The 21,519-nt window shown below is 45.0% G+C and overlaps 1 protein-coding gene across 1 annotated transcript in view; it reads left to right on the top strand.

Annotated features, from left to right (window-relative positions):
- CCDC69 (coiled-coil domain containing 69) overlaps positions 1-12,003 on the top strand; it is a 35,443-nt gene extending 23,440 nt beyond the window's left edge. Inside the window, exons 5-9 of the mRNA XM_029218990.1 lie at positions 7,850-7,923; positions 8,835-8,936; positions 9,422-9,541; positions 10,451-10,548; positions 11,519-12,003. Coding sequence (XP_029074823.1) covers positions 7,850-7,923; positions 8,835-8,936; positions 9,422-9,541; positions 10,451-10,548; positions 11,519-11,696 — 572 coding nt within the window. The 3' untranslated portion in view covers positions 11,697-12,003. The remainder of the gene's footprint in view (positions 1-7,849; positions 7,924-8,834; positions 8,937-9,421; positions 9,542-10,450; positions 10,549-11,518) is intronic.
- Positions 12,004-21,519: the final 9,516 nt, after the last annotated feature.

The following is a 21,519-nucleotide window of genomic DNA, read 5'->3' as shown; positions in this document are numbered from 1 at the left end:
ATAACCTCTTTGGTAAAATGCCTGTTCAAATCCTTTGCCCATTTTAATTAGCTTGTTTGTTCTTACTGTAGAGTTTTGGTTTTTTTTAACATCTTTATTGGAGTATAATTGCTTTACAATGGTGTGTTAGTTTCTGCTTTATAACAAAGTGAATCAGTTATACATATACATATGTTCCCATATCTCTTCCCTCTTGCGTCTCCCTCCCTCCCACCCTCCCTATCCCACCCTTCTAGGTGGTCACAAAGCACCAAGCGGATCTCCCTGTGCTATGTGGCTGCTTCCCACTAGCTATCTATTTTACGTTTGGTAGCGTATATATGTCCATGCCACTCTCTCACTTTGTCACAGCTTACCCTTCCCCCTCCCCGTATCCTCAGGTCCATTCTCTAGTAGGTCTGTATCTTTATTCCCATCTTACCCCTAGGTTCTTCATGACCTTTTTTTTTTTCTTAGATTCCATATATATGTGTTAGCATACGGTATTTGTTTTTCTCTGACTTACTTCACTCTGTATGACAGACTCTAGGTCCATCCACCTCACTACAAATATCTCAATTTCGTTTCCTTTTATGGCTGAGTAATATTCCATTGTATAATGTGCCACATCTTCTTTATCCATTCATCCGATGATGGACACTTAGGTTGCTTCCACGTCCTGGCTATTGTAAATAGAGGTGCAATGAACATTTTGGTACATGACTCTTTTTGAATTATGGTTTTCTCAGGGTATATGACCAGTAGTGGGATTGCTGGGTCGTATGGTAGTTCTATTTTTAGTTTTTTAAGGAACCTCCATACTGTTCTCACAGTGGCTTTATCAATTTACATTCCCACCAACAGTGCAAGAGGGTTCCCTTTTCTCCACACCCCCTCCAGCATTTATTGTTTGTAGATTTTTTGATGATGGCCATTCTGACCGGTGTGAGTTGATACCTCATTGTAGTTTTGATTTGCATTTCTCTAATGATTAGTGACATTGAGCATCCTTTCATGTGTTTGTTGGCAATCTGTATATCTTCTTTGGAGAAATGTCTCTTTAGGTCTTCTGCCCATTTTTGGATTGGGTTGTTTGTTTTTTTGTTATTGAGCTGCATGAGCTGCTTGTAAATCTTGGAGATTAATCTTTGTCAGTTGCTTCATTTGCAAATATTTTCTCCTATTCTGAGGGTTGTCTTTTGGTTTTGTTTATGGTTTCCTATGCTGTGGAAAAGCTTTGAAGTTTCATTAGGTCCCATTTGTTTATTTTTGGTTTTATTTCCGTTTCTCTAGGAGGTGGGTCTAAAAGGATCTTGCTGTGATTTATGTCATAGAGTTTTCTGCCTATGTTTTCCTCTAAGAGGTTGATAGTGTCTGGCCTTATATTTAGGTCTTTAATCCATTTTGAGTTTATTTTTGTGTATGGTGTTAAGGGAGTGTTCTAATTTCATAAACATTTGTGTACAGGTCTCTGTGTGTTCTTTAGTTTCTTGGGTAAACACCTAGGGGTGGAATGGATATCATAAATGTATGTTCAGTTTTATGAGAAATGACTAAACTGCTTTCCTAAGGGACCATCATTTTACATTCCCATCAGCGATGGATGAGTTCCACTGTTCCTTTTCACCAACACTTGTCAATACTTTTTATTTTTTGCTGTTCTAATAAATAAGCATGATGACTCACTGTGGGTGTAATCTGCATTTCAGTAATGACTAATCATGTAGAACATCTCTTCTTGTGTTTATTTGCTGTCTGTATAACCTCTTTGGTAAAATGCCTGTTCAAATCCTTTGCCCATTTTAAGTAGCTTGTTTGTTCTTACTGTAGAGTTTTGAGAGATATTTATATATTTTGGATACAAGTCCTCTGTATTTGCAAAATATTTTCTCCTAGTCTGTGTGGGTGTTTTGGTTTTGTTTTGTTTTCTTTTCTTTTTCATTCTCTTAATGGCTTTCACAAAGCAAAGCTTTAACTTTGATAAATTCCAAAGTTATTTTTTCTTTTATCAGTTATGCTTTTGGTGTCATATCTAAGAACTCTTTGCTGAACTCTAGGTAACAAAGATCTTCTATGTTTTCTCCCAAAAGCTATATGGTTTTAAGTTTTACATTTAGGTCTATGATCCATATAATCATGGATTTTTCTTTATACTGTCAACATGGTAGATTGCATTGATTTGAGTTTTCAAATTTTGGACTTGTGTTACAAAACCCCACTTGGTCTTTTTATATATTGCTGAATTTGATTTGCTAATATTTTACTGAAGATGTTTGTTTCTATGTTCATAAGGGCTACTGGTCTGTAGTTTTTTCTTGTACCATCTGTCTGGTTTTAGTATCAGGGTAAAGCTTGCCTCGTGGAATGAGTTGGGAAATGCTCCTTCCTCTTCTATCTCTAAAAGAGATTGTATAGAGTTGGTACTATATCATTTTTAAATATTCAGTAGAATTTGTCAGAGAAACCTAAAGATTTAAACAGATACTTGACCAAAGAGGATATACAGACAGCAAATAAACACAAGAAAAGATGGGCTTGGACATTTCCTTTCCAGAAAGTATTTAAGTACAGATTTAACTTCAATAGTTAGAGGAATGTCCAGGTTATGTATTTTTTCTTGGATGAGTTCTGGAAGTTTGTAGTTTTTCAGTAATTGGTACTCTTTATCTAAGTTGTCAAGTTTATGTGCGTAGGAATTGTTCATAGTGGTCCCTTAGTATTGTTTTAAATATCTTCTGTATCTATAATGCTATCCCCTCTTAAGTTTCTGTAATTGGTAATCTGTGCATTTAATTTTTTTTCTCTGTCAGTCTTGCTTGAGGTTTATCAATTTTATTAATCCTTTCCAAGAATCAGCTTTCGGTTCCATTGATTTCTTTTTCCTATTTTTCTATTTTCAATCTCACTGACTTCTCTTTTTATTTCCTTCCTCCTGCTTGCTTGCTTTGTATCTAGTTAGCTCTTTTTTTTTCTAGTTTCTTAAACTAGAAGTTTATTGATTTGAGACCTATCTCCTTTTCTAACATAAGCACTTGGTGCTATAAATTTCCCCCTCAGCACTGCATTATCTGCATCCTACAAATTGATGTTTTATATTTTTATTTTTGTTCAGTTCAAAATATATTCAGGGGAGATTACCTTGAGACTTCCTCTTTGGCTCACTGAATATTTAGAAGTGTATTTCCTTCCAAGTGTTTGGACATTTTCTAGTTCTCTTTACTGGTTTCCAGTTTGATTCCATTATGGTCAGAGAACACAGTTTGTATTTCATTTCTTTTATAATATTTTTCAGCTTGTTTTATGATTCAGGATATGGTCTATCTTGTGAAAGTTTCATGTGCACTTGGAAAGAATGTGTATTGAGTATTTTATAAATGAATCAATTAAAACAAGTCACTGACAGTATTGTTCAGTTTATATTTTTACTGTCTGTCTACCTCTTCTATCAAATACTGAGGAGTGTTGACGTCTTCAACTGTAATTGTGTATTTGTTTCTCCTTTCAGTTCTGTCAGTTTTTGCTTCATGTAATTTGAAGAATGACTGTTCATGTATAAATATTTAAGGTTTGTTATGTCTTCCTGGAGAATGGACCCCTTTATCATGATGTAGTGTACATCTTCATCCCTGAGAATCTACCTTATTCTTTTTTTTTTTAATTTAATTTACTTATTTTTTGGTTGTGCCAGGTCTTAATCGCAGCAGGAGGGCTCCTTAGTTGCGGCTCACCAGCTCCTTAGTTGCAGCTCGCAGGCTCCTTAGTTGTGGCATGCATGTAAGATCTAGTTCCCTGACCAGGGATCGAACCTGCATCCCCTGCAGTGGGAGGTGGATTCTTAACCACTGCACCACCAGGGAAGTCCCGAGAATCTTCCTTATTCTTAAATGTTTCTTTTCCATTCTTACTTTTAACCCACCTATGACATATTTAACGTAGGTTTTTGTAGGGACCCTGGTGGTCCAGTGGCTACAACTCTGTGCTTTCACTGCTGAGGGCATGGGTTCGATCCCTGGTCGGGGAACTAAGATCCTGTGAGCCTCACGGCACGGCCAAAAACAAACAAAAAAAGTAGGTGTTATATCATGTCAATAGCACATAGTTGGGGTTTCTTTTATTTGTAGTGTTTAGGCAGTTTAATGTTGTTATTGATATGGATGTCGTTTTGGTGTTTGTCTTCTGTTTGTTCTGTTTTTTATCCTCTATTTTCCCTTCCCTGCTTTCTTCTGGAGTATCTGAACATTTTTTAGTATTCCTTTTTAACTTACCTATTCTCTCTTTTTTTTTTTTTTTAGATGTTGGGGGTAGGAGTTTATTAATTAATTAATTTTTGCTGTGTTGGGTCTTCGTTTCTGTGCGAGGGCTTTCTGTAGTTGTGGCAAGCGGGGCCACTCTTCGTCGCAGTGCGCGGGCCTCTCACTATCGCGGCCTCTCTTGTTGCGGAACACAGGCTCCAGGCAGGCTCAGTAGTTGTGGCTCACGGGCCTAGTTGCTCCGCGGCATGTGGGATCCTCCCAGACCAGGGCTTGAACCCGTGTCCCCTGCATTAGCAGGCAGATTCTCAACCACTTTGCCACCAGGGAAGCCCCCCTATTCTCTTTTACTGTATCTCTTTGTGTATGTATATATGTGTGTATGTGTATGTATGTATTAGTGATTGCACTAAGAATTACAATATGTGTAACAGTCTACTTAGAATTAATATCTTACCAGTTCAAGTGGAATGTACAAACCTTATCATCATATAGGTCTATCATCTCTCCTTTTTGTTGTACTTAGTCTTATGTATTACATCTGCATACACTGAATACCCCGTCAGACAATGTTATAATTTTTGCTTTTACCCATCATATTTTAAAGAGCTCAAAGGAAAAAGAATAGTCTATTACATTTACCCAGGTGTTTACCAGTTCTGTTGTTCTTCCTAAATTCCTGAAGTTTCAAGTTGCCCTCTGGTACCATTTGCCTTCTATTTAAAGAATTTCCTTGAGCAGTTCTTTTAGAGCAGGTCCATTGGTGATGAATTTTTAGTGTTTCTTCATCTAGAATGTCTTTATTTCACCTTCTTTCCTGAAGGATATTTTTACTGAAGATAGGATTCTTGATTTACGGTTCTTTTATTTCAGCAGTTTTAAAATGTTCTTATGCCTTCTAGTCTCTAAGCTTTCTAATGAGAAATCCACAACTCATTCAAACTTACTTCTTCTATGTAATGCACCATTTTTCTTTGATTCTGTTCCAGATTTTTTATTAGTTTTTTTTAACACCTTTATTGGAGTATAATTGCTTTACAATGGTGTGTTAGTTTCTGCTTTATAACAAAGTGAAGCAGCTATACATATACATATATCCCCATATCTCCTCCCTCTTGCCTCTCCCTCCCACCCTCCCTATTCCACCCCTCTAGGTGGACACAAAGTACTAAGCTGATCTCCCTGTGCTATGCAGCTGTTTTCCATTAGCTATCTATTTTACATTTGGTAGTATATATAAGTCCATGCCACTCTCTCATTTTGTCCCACCTTCCCCTTCCCCCTCCTCAAGTCCATTCTCTACATCTGCGTCTTTATTCCTGTCCTGCCCCTAGGTTCTTCATAACCTTTTTTTTTAGATTCCATATATATGTGTTAGCATACGGTATTTGTTTTTCTCTTTGACTTACTTCACTCTGTATGGAGTCTCTAGGTCCATCCACCTTGCTACAAATAACTCAATTTCGTTTCTTTTTATGGCTGATTGTTATTCGTTTTTAAAAATGATATGTCTGAGTGTGGATTTCGTTGGGTTTACTTTGATGTTCAGTGAGCATCTTTAATCTGTAGGATTATGTTTTGCCAAATTTGGGAAGCATTCAACCATTCCTTCCTATAGTTTTTCTGCGCTGCATCCTTTCTGAGTCTTTGACTCAAATGTCAGATATCCTGGGATTATCTTTTGGGTTCCTGAGGCTCTGTCCATTTTTTTCCAATATTTTTTCACTTTCTTTCAGATTGGGTAATTTCTATTGATCTTCAAAAGTTCACTAGCTCTTTTTTATGTCATTTCTGTTCTTCTATTGAGCCCACCAAGTGAGTTTTTTACTTCATTTTTTTTGTTGTAAAATTCCCTCCTTTTTTTTCTTTTTTAAGAAGATGTTGGGGGTAGGAGTTTATTAATTAATTTATTTATTTTTGGCTGTGTTGGGCCTTCGTTTCTGTGCGAGGGCTTTCTCTAGTTGTGACAAGCGGGGGCCACTCTTCATCGCGGTGCGCGGGCCTCTCACTATGGCGGCCTCTCGTTGCGGAGCACAGGCTCCAGACGCGCAGGCTCAGTAGTTGTGGCTCACGGGCCTAGTTGCTCCGCGGCATGTGGGATCCTCCCAGACCAGGGCTCGAACCCGTGTCCCCTGCATTAACAGGCAGACTCTCAACCACTGCACCACCAGGGAAGCCCGCTCCTAGTTTTAATGTTTGATTACACTTTCTAGTTTTCCATCCTTTTGAAGAGTGTTCGCCCTTATTTCAGAGCATTTGTATAGTGGCTTCCTTAAAGTCCCTTAATAATTCCAACATCTGTGGCACCTCACTGTTGGCATCTGTTGAATGTCTTTTCTCAGGAGGATTGAGATTTTCCCACTTCTTTGTATGCTGAGTATTGAGAAGTGCAAGCTGAGCAATTTTGTATTGCATTCTGGATACATTGGATGTTTGAATACATCAGATTCTGGGTCTTGTTTAAATTAAATGTACTGGTTGAGTGGTACTTTGAATTCTGATCTTCTTGCCCAGTCTGCCTGCTACCGTTTACCTTTCAGAGTCTGAAAATAGTTGTTCCATTCATTCTGTCCTGGTTTTATAGCTAAATTCAGTAGACTGCATGGAGTGTGCTTCCTCCATCTTACCTGGAAACAAACCTGTCTTGATAGGCCAATTAATTAAGCCCATAATTTATAAAAATTAAGCCTGTGGTTTTTATATAGCTGATCTTATCCATTTTTGACAGCTCGATCACATTTATGTTACTGAACATTCTTTTCCTTGTGTCACTGCCCACTGTGACACAGGCCCCTTATATGCCTGGGCCTTTGGCTGTACTACACTTTCCTGTTGTCTGTCCTATTTCCCATCCCACCCAGTGACTAGTCATTTCCCTCTTATCTTCTCTCAGCCAAGAGAAGGTTGGAATTTTCCAAAAGGAACTTTGTAGAGGAGGCAGGATGAAAAGTAAACTCCGTGAATTTGGAGAGTGATAAGTCCAGCTCTGCACAGCACTGCCCAGCCTGGAGAGCCCTTGCATGTCCTTTTCTCACCCCTTAGAGACAACTAGGCCAGGCTTATTTTGACCCATTTCACAACTGAGTCAACAGGAGTTTTAGGTATTTCAAGTGATCTCCTCCAGGTTTCTCAGTTTTAGAGAAGCAGAATTAGGACCAGGTAGATTTCCTGGCCCCAAATCTAATGTACTTACTGTAGTTTTGTGCCACAGTTTGACAACTAATGAGTCAATGATTTTGTGATTTGGCTAACCCAACTTATAGAACATTGACCCTGTGCATTTTCCACAGCATGCTGTGGCCTGAGATTAACAGCCTGCCGCAGATCTTTGGATCTTCCCCTCAGCCAGGTGTGGGTGGCACCCACAATCTGGTAGGGTTCACAGTTCTTCCCAGGATCTCATTTGTTTCCCCTTCCATGAGCTTCTATTAAATATCTACTATAGTTCTGGTACATCCCCAAGCCCATGAGGTAGGAGCAGGAATAAAAGCATCCTCAGACTCCTGGTCCCCATGATCCCAGGGGGTCACCTGGGCTCTCTGAAGCTCATGGGGCCTGTCGGACAGCTTTAGGGTGAAGTGTCAGGGATCTGAGCTCACAGTGGTCTCCTTTCCCTCCAGTCCTCCAGGCCTCCCATGAGCAGGATAAAGAAGCCCTTACCCACTCCTTCCAGGAGGCCAAGGCGGCCCTGCAGGTGAGACGGGTTGGGCCATGTCAGTCTCTGTGATGTGGCCACCACACTATTATATTAGCTCAGGAGGACTTGGTCTGAGATAAGGGTTGGCCTGTTTTTCACGGACCGCTGGGAGCATCTTGGAGACTTCATGGGCCTGGTGCCACAGTGTGATTAGAGCGATGGGTGGATGCACAGGGACCTGTGGAAGCAGGAGAGGAGGTGTCCGACCCAATCTGGCTGGTCAGGGACTTCCAAGAGGGATTGAGATCTAAGCTGGAGTCTGAGGGTGGGTTAGAATTTTTCAGATGAAGAAGGGTAGGAAGAGTGCCTTAGGTAGGAAAAATAAAATAAAAAGTGTTTAAAGCCATGGAGGAAAGGGAAAAAATATAGAGTACCTGTGGAACTGAAACAAGTCCAAGATGACTGGGTATAGAGTATAAGTGGGAGATAGCTGAGGCCAGAGAGGGAGGCAAGGACCAAACGGTGGGAGTCTGTGAGTCATAGTAAGGGGGTGCACTACCCTAAAGGCAATAGGCAAGGTTCGGGTGGAAGAAACCCTTGGCAGGGGAGCAGTATGGAGACAGGAATGCACCTGGCAGCTGGAAGAGTGATGTGATGTTGGCTGCAGGAGAAGGCGTGTAGAGGGAGCAGTGAGAGAAGAGAAAGGGCAAGGACACCGAGCCCGGTTTGCATGTATTTTGAATGCCAGGCTACCACTGGCCTTGAATACCCTGACATCGTCCCCAAGGGTATGGAGAGGTGGGGCTGTGTGTTTCGGGCAGTGGTTGAAGTAGCTAGAGCCTGCACTGTTGGGCAGAGCAACAACAGACTGAAGAACCCAATACTGACCCCTCTCTGTGGGGTGGAGAAGTCCACCTCCAGCCTTATGGGCCAGGGTTTCATCATCTCCATCCCACTCCCTTCTCCAGGAGACCACTGACAGACTGACCGCACAGCTGGAGGCCTTCCAGGCCAAGGTGAAGAGGGTAGAGGAGTCCATCCTAAGCCAAGACTACAAGAAGCACATCCAGGTAGGCAGCAGTTCACCCGCAGCTTCTCCTTCCATCTCCAGGGAGGTCCAGGTCTGGGCAACAGGAAAGGCCAGTCCCTCTTCAAGGACAGGGTTCAGACCTGACACTCTTTCCTTCACAAGGGTCTGGAAGAAACAGTGTCCCCATGTCACTGAGGGGGAAGGTAAGGTTCAGAGAGAGGCATATGGGATGGTCAAGTGCTCAGGCTCTGGACTCAGAACTAGGTGCAAAGAGCAAACCTACCACTTAGCACAAGCGACTTGACCTCTGTGAATCACGGTGTCCCCATCTGTGATGGTGTGAGCACAACATGCACTATTGAATAGAGTGAGATAAAGCGCATTAAGCACTTTCCATGGGCCAAGAGAGGGAGGTGACTTGTGAGAGTCAGAGCTGGGGGCAGAGTGGGTAGGAGGGAGGTCGCCCGTGCCCCGCTGCCCCCTCTGCCGGATGGTCTGCTGAGATCGCTCTGTGCTCCTGTCTAGGAGTACGGGAGCCCCAGCCAGTTCTGGGAGCAGGAGCTGGAGAGCTTACACTTTGTCATCGAGATGAAGAACGAGCGAATCCACGAGCTAGACAAGCGGCTCATCCTCATGGAGACAGTGGTCCGTGGCTGGCAGCGGCTGGTGGGGGATGGTAGCGGGGGCAGCTCATGCTTCTACTTTCTGGGCACTTACTCTGTCAGGTGTGCAGAGGGAAGGCACTTTGAGGAGGGCCCAGCCTGGTCCATACCAGCTGTGACCTGCCACCTGTGCTGGCCCTTGAGCCGCTGAGGCTGGTCTGGGTCCAACAGTGCCTCCTTGTCATCCGGGTCCTGTACATTTCTTGACTGCTCATGTTGCTGTCACTTGGGTGACGCTGGGCAGGTAGCCGGGCTAATCAGGAGGGGCTGGCAGATGTCACAGGTTGGGCAGGGGCTGAGGAAGGAGTCAAGGCTGAAAAAAAAAGTCAGACAGATTTGGAAAGCCAGAGTCAGCAAGGACAGGCCTGGGCAGTGGTGGGCATTGGGGACACAGGTGGCTTTGTCTCCAGGAGAAGGGAGGCCTTGGGAACCTAGGGTTGAATCCAAACGGATTATGTTACGTTGTCCTGGAAGAAGTTCCCTGTCCTCTTGTGTGGCGCACAACCTAAATTTTAAATCAGACCATCTCAGAGCTTCCCTATAAATTTTTTTCAACCATTTCTGTGGAATAGCATAACAGATACACTTACATTTTTATACGTTAGATACTTCTGACTTTTGGAGAACCAAAATACTCTTGTGAGCTGATGGAGATTTTAAATAGTAGTGGCGCTCTTCTTTTTTTAATACTCATCTGGCAAAGTGAAAAGCTGGCAGTCCTGTGTTCATGCCTTAGCTGTATTGTTCCAAGTAATCTTACTGCTTCACGAAATGTGACATTTGGTCTCAAGTAAATCAGTGTTTTCAGTGAGCACAGATAAGAGGGAGGTGACAGCACACATTGTGTCGAGTGAGGTTGGTGGCTTTCTGAGCTCGCTCTTATTTGTCACAGAAAGAAAAAAACCTGCTGTTGGAGGAGAAAATCACCACCCTGCAGCAGGAGAACGAGGACCTCCATGCCCGAGGCCGCAACCAGATGGCTGTGTCCAGGTAGCTGCTCCCACCCCCCTCCTCCCATCCCCACCGCTTTTTTTGTGAACTTCCAGTTGGGAGAGTCTCCAAGAGGCCCTGGGAATGGATTGACGTGGGCCCAGGCCGGTCTGGGGAATGCGGCTCCTCTTTGCTTGGGGGGTCAGCAAAGGGAAATCCCAAAGGACCGGCTCTGCCCGGAAACAGAAGTCACAGGGCTGATTAATATCTGTTTGTCTCCATCCTGGCTAAGTGGGCTTCATGGGAAAGCCCAATCCAGGAAGAAGGAACAGGAAGCGTAGGGTTCAAGAGGCCAAATGAATGAATGAATCGGTTGTAAGGGATCCGTAAATAAGAGCTAAGATCATGTGTCAGATGTAATTTGTTGACTACACATTATCTCATCTAATCCTCGTAATTACTCTAACAGCCAGTCCTGTTATCATTCCCATTTTACAAATTCACCAAGAGTGAATACCTTGTCCAGAGTTACACGTCTCAGTGGTGGAGCAGATCTGAACCCAGAGCTGTCTGCTAAACTTCAGACAAGCCTAGAATGGGACACTAGGGCCGTCTGTTCAGTTCCCCCAACTGGTTCAGAGGCTGAGAAAAGGCCAGGGTGGGAGTGGGGCTTGGGGGGGGGCGGTGTCTGAGGGCCACACTCCTTGGTCAACAGCTTTTTTTTCAACAGACCAACAAATTACACCCGACACATGATCTTAGTTCTCATTTACGGATCCCTTACAACTGATTCATTCATTCATCGGGCCTCTTGAACCCTAAGCTTCCTTTCCTTCTTCCTGGATTGGGCTTTCCCATGGAGCCCACTTAGCCAGGATGGAGACAAACAGAGTTGCCTTTTGGGACAGGCAGACGGGGCGGTGGGCCCCCGGGGAAGGCTTCCTGGAGAAGTGGGCTGGTCACTGCAGTTGATGGAGACCCCGAGGGGCGGTTCCCCGCAGGCAACCCTGGGCTCTGTCTGTGTCCACAGGCAGCTCTCTGAGGACCTGCTTCTCGCCCGAGAGGCCCTGGAGAAGGAGTCGCAGTTGCGCCGGCAGCTCCAGCAGGAGAAGGAGCAGCTGCTGTACCGGGTCCTCGGGGCCGACGCCTCCCCCGCCTTCCCGCTGGCCTCTCTCACCCCCACTGAGGTCTCCTACCTCGCCACATAGCGCCTGGACCGCCGGGATGCTGTGGTCACAGCTTTCTCTCGAGGACTTGGCAGAGAAAACAGCAGGGGCCTCTTGTCCCTAGGAGGGGACAAGGGTGGGAGTGAGATGGGGAGCCAGGATGTGCGGCCAGTCAGCCCTGGGGGCTTGGGCCGCGTAGACTCACCCTCGGGGCTTCGGAGGCCCCTCAAGTTGGCGCAGGGGACAAGCAAGAAGAGCCCTTTCCTCCCTCCCCTTCTGTCTGTTCAGATCGGGGGGTTCTGAGGCCTTCCCCAGGGGCAGCCATGCCATATTGGTCATCTGACCAAGAGGAGACAACCCACTGGTCCTCACTTCCCGCAGCCATCCCCCCAAGCCCCACTCCCGCCCCGGCCTTTTCTCAGCCTCTGAACCGGTTGGGGGAACTGAACAGATGGCCCTAGTGTCCCATTCTAGGCTTGCCTGAAGTTTAGACTAGGGGCTGGGGGGCAGGGGAGGACAGGGGCCACATGCTGTGAATCAAACTGGGGAGGGTGAGTGGCTGGGAGGGGGGCACTGGAGGCCCTGCCGACTGGGCAGTGAATCGGGCATGGCACCGGTCCCAGGCCCGGAATCCGGTCAGTCTAGGGGTTACCGGCAGAGCTGCTGCTCCTGGACCGGGCAAGACTCACTGCCCTGCACTCCCGGTCCCTCGGCCTCAGTGCCGTCAGGACACGGGGGCCACCTAGTGGATCTAAGTACCCTCGACAGCCAGAGCTGGAACCTCATTCCTGTACTGATGAGGAAACCAAGGCGGGGAGTGGGACCAGCAGAGCCAGGACTAGGGCCTCACCTGTCATCCAGGTTTCACCTTATCATACTTTTTCTTCCTCCCCAGGCTCTGGGAGGTCATGTCTGAGACTTGGTCTTTCTCCTCCTTGCTCTGACTGCCCCCCACCCTTACCAGTGCTCTCTTTCATTCCTGCTCTCCACTTAATTCCTTCTACCACCCCTGACCCCAGGCCCACGGATCCTGGCCCTCAGCCTCCCCGTCAGTGCAAAGGGGTGGCTCGAATAACTAACCCCAGCAGGCCTGTCCAATCCTGACTGTCTGTGGATTCAAGATTCTTCTCAGGAAGCGTTGGGTCATCTGGAACCAATAACAATCCCACCCCTGTATAAGCATTTTAATTAAATGCTTTCATACACACCTCTCTCCTTGATCTGCAAAAGATCCTCAAAGCAGGTTCTTACCCAGCTTTAGCAGAGAGCAAACTGAGATCACAGGAGCCAATGGGCCATGCCTGGGGTCCCCCAGCCCCCCGGACCATCACGTAGGAAAAGTCAACTCACAGGAACTGAGGTTTCCTCTGTCATCCCAGACTGCCTTCTTCATTCCCCCAGATGTGGGCTTCATCCATTTCTAGTTCTAGGGGTTCAGATGTGACTCTGTTTCTTCAGCCCTGGGCAAACAGGTTTTCCAGGAGCCTCGGGGACAGCTCTGGAGTGAAACACACACATACTTCTTCCTATAACTTTTCCCAAAGGCTGACTAGGATAGGCTAGTTCATTGGACGTTAATGGTCACAACCAAGAAAAGAATGGGTAGCCAAGTAATTTGGGAAACTCTAGGTTCACTCAAGTTAAACAGCTCTGCAAACCGCAGGATTTCTCAGAGCCTTTAAGATGCTAACATGCACTGCAAACTCCCAAGGAGGAAGCAAAGCGTCCAGCATCTCCTAAACATCTTTGACCAAGTTTCTCCCCCAACCTGAGCACTTCAGGCTGCAGAATGCACTTTAGAAAACATCGTTCTAATTGAGAGAGTTGAGGGCTGGAGAAGGGGCAGGTTGTGGAAAGTGGGGTTTCCCTCATGCAGCCCGTGGTGGTTGTGAGGAGGTGAACCGAGGTCCTACCCTCACCCTGGGGCAGGCAAGCTATGGAAACTAAAAAACACGTGATAGGGCTTCCCTGGTGGCCCAGTGGTTGAGGGTCCGCCTGCCGATCCAGGGGACACGGGTTCGTGCCCCGCTCTGGGAAGATCCCACACGCCGCGGAGCGGCTGGGCCCGTGAGCCATGGCCGCTGAGCCTGCGCATCCGGAGCCTGTGCTCCGCAATGGGAGAGGCCACAACAGTGAGAGGCCCGCGTACCACAAAAAAACAAACAAAAAAAAACACGTGCTGCCTTGATTTGGCCCCTGTTTTTCTGGGAGAGGGTGGAGGTGGGTCCTTACTCAAGGCCTCTGCTAGGGGCAGGGATCCTTGAGGAGTAAGTCCTGGGGCCTGGGGGGACTCACCAGCAGTTCTGGGCTCCTCCTCAGGTACTGGGGCCCCACGGGCCCTGGCTTTGCTCAGGCTTGGCATAAAGGCTGGCTGTCAGAATAGGGTGAGGCCTGGAGTGAGGCCATGAGGCTGAAACAAGAGGTGAAAGCAGTGATGGGCTGGCAGAGTGTAGGGGGTGAACGTGAAGGTTCTTTCTGCTCTGCCAGGGGCACCTCCTTGGCATCAAAACCACCGAGGTTCATACGGTCACCTACCCCTGCTTCTACCTACTGCTCTACACCTGGATGCCAGGGAGCAAGGGAACACAAGGACACGGGTGGTAGCTGTCCCTGGGCCCTGAAGGCGCATGGCCTGGCACGTGTCAATGCCAGCATCCCCGGCCCAGGTCTCTTCCGCATATAGGGTGTTCCTTGCATCCTACCTGGCTTTCCTGGAGTACCTGTCCACATCGCCATGGGCCTGCTCACTGACATCAGCGGGCGGATCCAGCTGCAGAGACAAAAAAACCTGTCCATCAGCTGCCCCAGGTGCCATCTCTGACTGGGGCACAGCGGGCAGGTTAGAGGCACAATGTACCCCTTCAGGGAAAGGAGGAGCGACTTGGCCAAGGTCACACCTCAGTGTTAGAGCACCTGAAAGGCCAGGTTCTCTGTGGAAAAACAAGCTGTTCAAGTCCCTGGGGGGAAGCTGGGGTCTCCTCCCCGACTCAAGGAGAAGCAGGAGGTAACGGCACTTTCCGGTGTGGGTTTTATCGCACTCTGCTTCTGTGGGGATGTTAAGGGGTGTTCCCTCCGCAGAGCAGGGGCAAAATTGTTTGGTAAATAGTCCAGCAAAGTGAAACTGGGGAGACTCAGACCACTGAGTCTAACGCGTGTCCCTGTATGTTTTGAAGCTCCAAGGCACGTGCTTTTAAGAGGCAGTGTTTTCCTAAGGACGCTTTTTTTTGGGAGAAGGGGGTGGTATGATTGTTTTGGTTTTCTGCCATTCCAAGGAACATGTCTGTGGAAATGCTGGCCTAGCAAAGCCATCGGGGTGTTCTTTTCCCTTTGTTGGGTCTCGAGTTTCCACTTTTGACAAGTGGGAGAATGATACCTCACTCTCTCTACTTCCTAAGGCCTCTGGGGGACTCACCTTCAAGTCTCTGCACCTCAAATTCCGGCCCCTCCAGGAAGGTCTTTTAAGAATTCCTAAAGTCCGCATGGTTGGTAGCCTACCGTTTATTAGCACAGTTCTTCTTTAGATGTTTGAGGTTATGGGTTAAGTTCTTTGAGAGAAAAGAACATCACCAGCACCACCTGGGGAAGGTCTGGGCCCACATGGGTTGGTCACAAAACAGTTACTAATGCATTTAGTCCATTTCCTATCACATACACACCCAGCCACAGGGCATGAGCATTTGTTCAAGACCCATTTTCATGGGATTTGGGCCACTTTGGTCTCAGCTTGAGTGTCACCTCAGAAGACTCCCTGACCACTATCTCAGTAGACCCTCTCACACTGTATCCTCGATAGAGCACTTAGTATTGTGTAGATGAGCGTGTTTGTTCATCTCCCACTTCTTCCTCCCCATTTAGACTGTAAGCTTGCAAAGCGGGGGGGAGCCATCTTTCTCTTTAATTCGTCATTGTAGTCTCAGCACCTAGTTCAGTGTCTGCTCTGTGGTGGGTGCTCAATAATTGTCAGACAAATTAAAACAAATTATATATTTTTATACAATAAGCTGATAAGTAGTTCTACTTGACAAATGAGGAAACTGACGCCCAGAAAAGGAAGTGACTTCCCCAAGGTCACTCAAAGCAGCAGTGTCAGAGTTGGGACTAGAATGCAGATTGCTCAGATTCCCAGTCAAGCCATGTCTCCCCTCTGGCTCCTGGCCCTGATCCCAAGCCTTCACTCCCACGCCCCTGCCCCGATACACCACCACCACATACACACTCTGCCTCCTCTTACCTTCTGCCCTGGATATTCCCAACTCAAGTCCACAGCCACCTCTGGCTCACTCAGAACTGTGCAGATCACACTGAAGTTCTCTCCCAGTCGTACTAATGTTGCTGAAGCTTGGATGGTGGGTTCGGGTGAGAAAGAAGGGTCTGCCATGGAGAGAAGGGGAGAGAAATGGGGACACATATGTTGAATTATTGTTAGAATGGCTGGAGTGAAGGTCTGGGTCAGAGTCTGAACAAGATGGCTGCGCAAGAGGACATGGAGCTCACGTCCCTCCCACAAACACATCAAAAATACATCTACGGGGCTTCCCTGGTGGCACAGTGGTAGAGAATCTGCCTGCCAATGCAGGGGACACGGGTTGGAGCCCTGGTCTGGGAAGATCCCACATGCCGCGGAGCAACAAGGCCCGTGAGCCACAACTACTGAGTCTGTGCGTCTGGAGCCTGTGCTCCGCAACAAGAGAGGCCGTGACAGTGAGAGGCCCGCGCACCGCGATGAAGAGTGACCCCCACTTGCTGCAACTAGAGAAAGCCCTCACACAGAAACGAAGACCCAACACAGCCATAAATAAATTTTTTAAAAAATTAAAAAAAAATACATCTACGTGTGCAACAAGTCTCTCAGAATACTAACTGGAAACTGGAAGAGTTCCTGTATAACCAAGGCTATGAAAAAATTCCTGCAGAATCGGGTAGGATGGGAAGAAAAGCATTGGGTCAGCACCTGTGAGCCTGGGAGGGGACTAAGGTAAATCAGAGAGGTGGATGCTCGCCCTGGAGAGTGAGTAGGTTGAGCCACATACTGGGTGTCCCAGTCCTGGGGTCCTACACGGAGGGGACAAGCCCTCTTGGCTGCTTGGAGAACCAGTGGGACAGACAGAAATGCGGCAAAGCCAGGCCTCCACTCATGAGGAGTACAGGGCTACCAGCCTGCCAACAGACAGGGTGGAGAGGTCTACCCTAGCAGCAACTGCCTCGCCACAATCCCCAACCTGAGCTGAGCGAACACCCTGGCCCCACTTGCTCCACACCACGGCCTGGCGCTGGATCTAGGAAAGCCCGGACCTGGGAAAAGACTATCTAGGGATGCAGAGGTGACCTAGGGGCCTGGGGTGTGGTCCAGGTGGGGCAGCAGTGGCCACTGCTGGCGCTCACTTAAACAGCACCACAGAAGCAGCCCAGACTTCTGACTGCAGCGCAGCCACTTCAGTTCCCGCCACCACAAGGCCACCATCCCCAGCAGCAGCCTAGTGAACGCTCCAGCTCCACCCACCCCGTACCACAGCCTTGCACTAGATCCGGGACAGACGAACACAACGGGAGCGACGCGATCATGGGCTGGGTCTGAATGGAGCAGCAGCCACCTACAGGCAGTGCATCAGACCCCTGTAAGCACGGGCGCCCCACTTGTTTCAGCGTTACCCTCCTTTGGGGCAAAGGCCCCAGTGCAGGGAGGAGGAAAACACACTTAAAAGGCAACAGAGCCAGCTTGAGCCTGACCCTCAAGTCATCTACTCCATCAACTTGGGAGCGGGCCCCACCCAACAGGCCTATGACCACCACTGAGCAGACAGGGAGTCCCACCTCACACCCTGTGCAGGCTCTGGCTTCTCCAATACCAATCACACCCCTTCTCAAGGTCATAGTGGTCAGCACACCCTGAGGAAAGATGTGGCTGGTGTCCACATCAAATCCAGCCCTCACACTGAAGACACTGGCACACACAGTCTACATAAGGATGCTCCCACATAAAAACACCACTTTGAGACCACAGTAAGTAACTGTTTTGCCTAAATTCATACAGAGAGAAAGTTAAATAAAATGAAAAGGCAGAGGAACTACTCCCAATTTAAAGAGCAAGAGAAAACCCTTGAAAAAATAATGAAAGAGGTAAATCAGACTACCAGACAATGAGTTCAAAAAGTTGGTAATAAAAATGCGAACTGAGTTAAGAGGATTGATCTATGCACAGATCATTTTAATAAGGAACTAGAAACTATAAAGACCCAATCAAAAATAGATAATTCCATCTCTGAGATTAAAAGCAATCTAAAAGCAATGAATAGCAGACTAAATGACACAGAACGCCTAAGTGATCTGGAAGATAGAATAATGCAAATCACCTAATCAGAACAGCAGGCAGAAAGATAAGTGAGAAGAAAAGAAAGAAAGAAAGAAAGAAAGAAAGAAAGAAAGAAAGAAAGAAAGAAAGAAAGAAAGAAAGAAAGAAAGAAAGAAAGAAAGAAAAAGAAAGAAAGAAAGAAAAAAGAAAGAGAGAGAGAGAGAGGGAGGGAGGGAGGGGGAAAGAGAGAAAGGGGGGGAGGGAGAGAGAAAGAAAGAAAGAGAAAGGAAGAAAGAGAGGGAGGGAGGGAGGGAGAAAGGAAGGAAGAAATATGCAAGATCTATGGGATAATATAAAATGTGCTAGCATTCACATTACAGGGGTTCCAGAGAAGAAGAAGGGAGAGAAGGGGATCAAAAATATATTTGAAGAAATTATGCCTGAAAACTTCCCAAGCCTAAAAAAACAGATATCCAGGTACAGAAAGAACAGAGAGTCCCAAACAAGATGAAATCAAACAGACCCACACCAAAATATATCATAATCAAAACAGCAAAAGTTAAAGAGAATTCTAAAGGCAGCAAGAGGAAAAACAAAGATTCATATACAAAGGAAATCCCCATAAGACTATCAACTGATTTCTCTGCAGAAACTTTGCAGGCCAGAAGGGAGTGGCATGACATATTCAAAGTCCTACAAGGGAAAACGCTGCAACCTAGGATACTCTACCCAATAAGATTATCATTTAGAATAGAAGGCGAAACTAAGAATTTCTCAGACAAGCAAACACTAAAAGAATTCATCAATACTAAACCTACCCTAAAAGAAATGTTGAAGGGTCTTCACTAAATGGAAAAGTAGTAAGACTCTGCAGGAAAGGGAAAATCCCAATAAGAAAAGCAAATATAAAGATCGAAGATCACTTAAATAAGCCAGTACTTAGATCAAAAAAACTTTTAAAGCAACTACAACTAAAACAAACAGTAAATAGTTAAGGATGAAGATGTAAAATATGACATCAAGAGCAAAATGTGGGGAGGGGGAGTAAAAATATAGATCTTTTCAAATGTGTTTGAACTTAAATGATTATCAATTTAAACTAGATCATGGTAACCACAAATCAAAAATCTATAATAGATACACAAACCAAGAAGAAAGGAACTCAAGCATACTACAAAAGAAAATTAAACCACAATGAGGGAATTCCCTGGTGGTCCAGTGGTTAGGACTCTGTGCTTTCACTGCCAAGGGAAACTAAGATCCCACAAGCCATGTGGTTTGGCCTAAATAAATAAACAAACAAACAAACCACAATGGGAGAAACAAAAAGAAGAAATGAACAAAGAACTACAAAAACAACTGGAAAACAAGGAATAAAGTGGTAATAAACACATACGTATCAAAAATTACTTTAAATGTCAAAGGATTGGTACAGCCACTATGGAGAATAGTATGGAAGTTCTTTAAAAACTAAAAATAGAACTACCATATGACACAGCAATCCCACTCCTGGGCATATACCCAGAAAAAAACAAAGTTCATAAAGATACATGCACCCCAATGTTCATTGCAGCACTTTTACAATAGCCAGGACATGGAAGCAAACTAAATGTCCATCAGCAGAGGAATAGATAAAGAAGATGTGATACATATATACAATGGAATATTACTCAGCCATAAAAAAGAACAAAATAATTCCATTTTCAGCAACATGGATGGACCTAGAGATTGTCATACTGAGTAAGTCACACAAAGACAAATATGATATCCCTTATATGTGGAATCTAAAAAAATGGGTACAAATGAACTTATTTACAAAACACAAGTCAAGTCATGGATGTTGAAAACAAACTTATGGTTACCAGGGATGGTGGGGGAGGGATAAATTGGGAGACTGGGACTGACATATACACAGTACTATAAATAAAAGAGATAACTAATAATAACCTGCTAAAAAAAAATAATAATAATAATAACCTGCTATATAGCACAGGGAAATCTACTCAATGCTCTGTAATGGCCTATATGGGAAAAGAGTCTAAAAAAAAAGAATGGAGATATATATATATATATATATATATATATATATATATATATGCCATGCACCTGAAAGTAACACAACATTGTAAATCAACTATACTCCAATAAAAAGTAAAATTAATATGTATGAAAAAATGTCAATGGACTACATGTTCCAATCAAAACACACAGGGTGGCTGATTGGATAAAAACAGGACCTTTTAATACGCTGCCTACAAGAGACTCACTTCAGGGTCAAAGACGCACAGACTAAAAGCAAGGGGATAGAAAAAGCTATTTTATGCAAATAGAAATGACAAGAAAGCAGGGGTAGCAATACTTAGACAAAACAGACTTTAAAACAAAGACTATAACAAAAGACAAAGGGCATTATATAATGATAAAAGGAGCAATACAAGAAGGGGATATTATACTCGTTAACATACATACCCAATATAGGCACACTTAAATATATAAAGCAAACACTAACAGACATAAGGGGACAAACTGACAATAATACAATAATAGAGACTATAACACCTCACTGACATCAATGGACAGATCATCCAGACAGAAAACATCAATAAGTCAGAGATCCTAAGAGACACAAGAGAGCAGGTGGACTTAATGGATAGCCACAGGACACTACATAGAAAAAAAAGCATAATATACATTCTTTTAAGCCTGCACGGAATGTTCTCCAGGATAGATCGCATACTAGGTCACAAACAAGCCTCAACAAATTTAAGAGGCTAGAAATTATATCAAGCATCTTTTCTGACCACAACAATATGAAGCTAGAAATCAACTACAGAAAGAGAAATGGAAAAACATGTGAGGACTAAACAATATGCTCCTAAAAAAAGCCAGCATGTCAGCAATGAAAGCAAAGAAGAAACCAGAAAATACCTCAAGGCAAACGAAAATGAAAACACTACTTTCCAGTATCTATGGGATACAGCAAAAGCAGTTCTAAGAGGGAAGTTCATAGTGATACACGCCTTCCTTAAGAAACAAGAAAAATCTCAAACAACCTAACCTACAACTTAAAAGAATAATAAAAAGCCCAAAGTCAGTAGAAAGAAGGAAAAAAAAAATCAGAGAGAAAAAAAAAAAAAAAAAAAAAAAAAAAAAACCAATAGAAAGGAAGCCAAGAACTGTTTTTTTTTGAAAATATAAACAAAATTGACAAACCTTTAGCCAGGCTCACCAAGAAAAGAGGGGACTCAAATAAAATAAGAAATGAAAGAGGAGAAATAACAACTGATACCACAGTGATACAAAAAATCATTAAGGGAACACTATGAACATTATACACCAACAAATTGGACACCTAGAAGAAATGTACCAATTTCTAGAAACAAATGGCATGCCAGGACTTGAGTCAAGAAGAAACAGATGGGGCACTTCCCTGGCGATGCAGTGGTTAAGACTCTGTGCTCCCAATGCAGGGGGCCCAGCTTCGATCCTTGGTCAGGGAACTAGATCCCATGTGCATGCCGAACTAGAGTTTGCATGCCACAACAAAGGAACCCATGTGCCACAACTAAGACCCAG

Source organism: Monodon monoceros, unplaced genomic scaffold (genome assembly GCF_005190385.1).
Source record: "Monodon monoceros isolate NGI ecotype Baffin Bay Population unplaced genomic scaffold, NGI_Narwhal_1 Super_Scaffold_12, whole genome shotgun sequence".
Taxonomy (NCBI): Eukaryota; Metazoa; Chordata; class Mammalia; order Artiodactyla; family Monodontidae; genus Monodon; species Monodon monoceros.
Note: the sequence above shows the minus strand (reverse complement) of the source record. Positions and strands in the feature narration are given on the sequence as shown.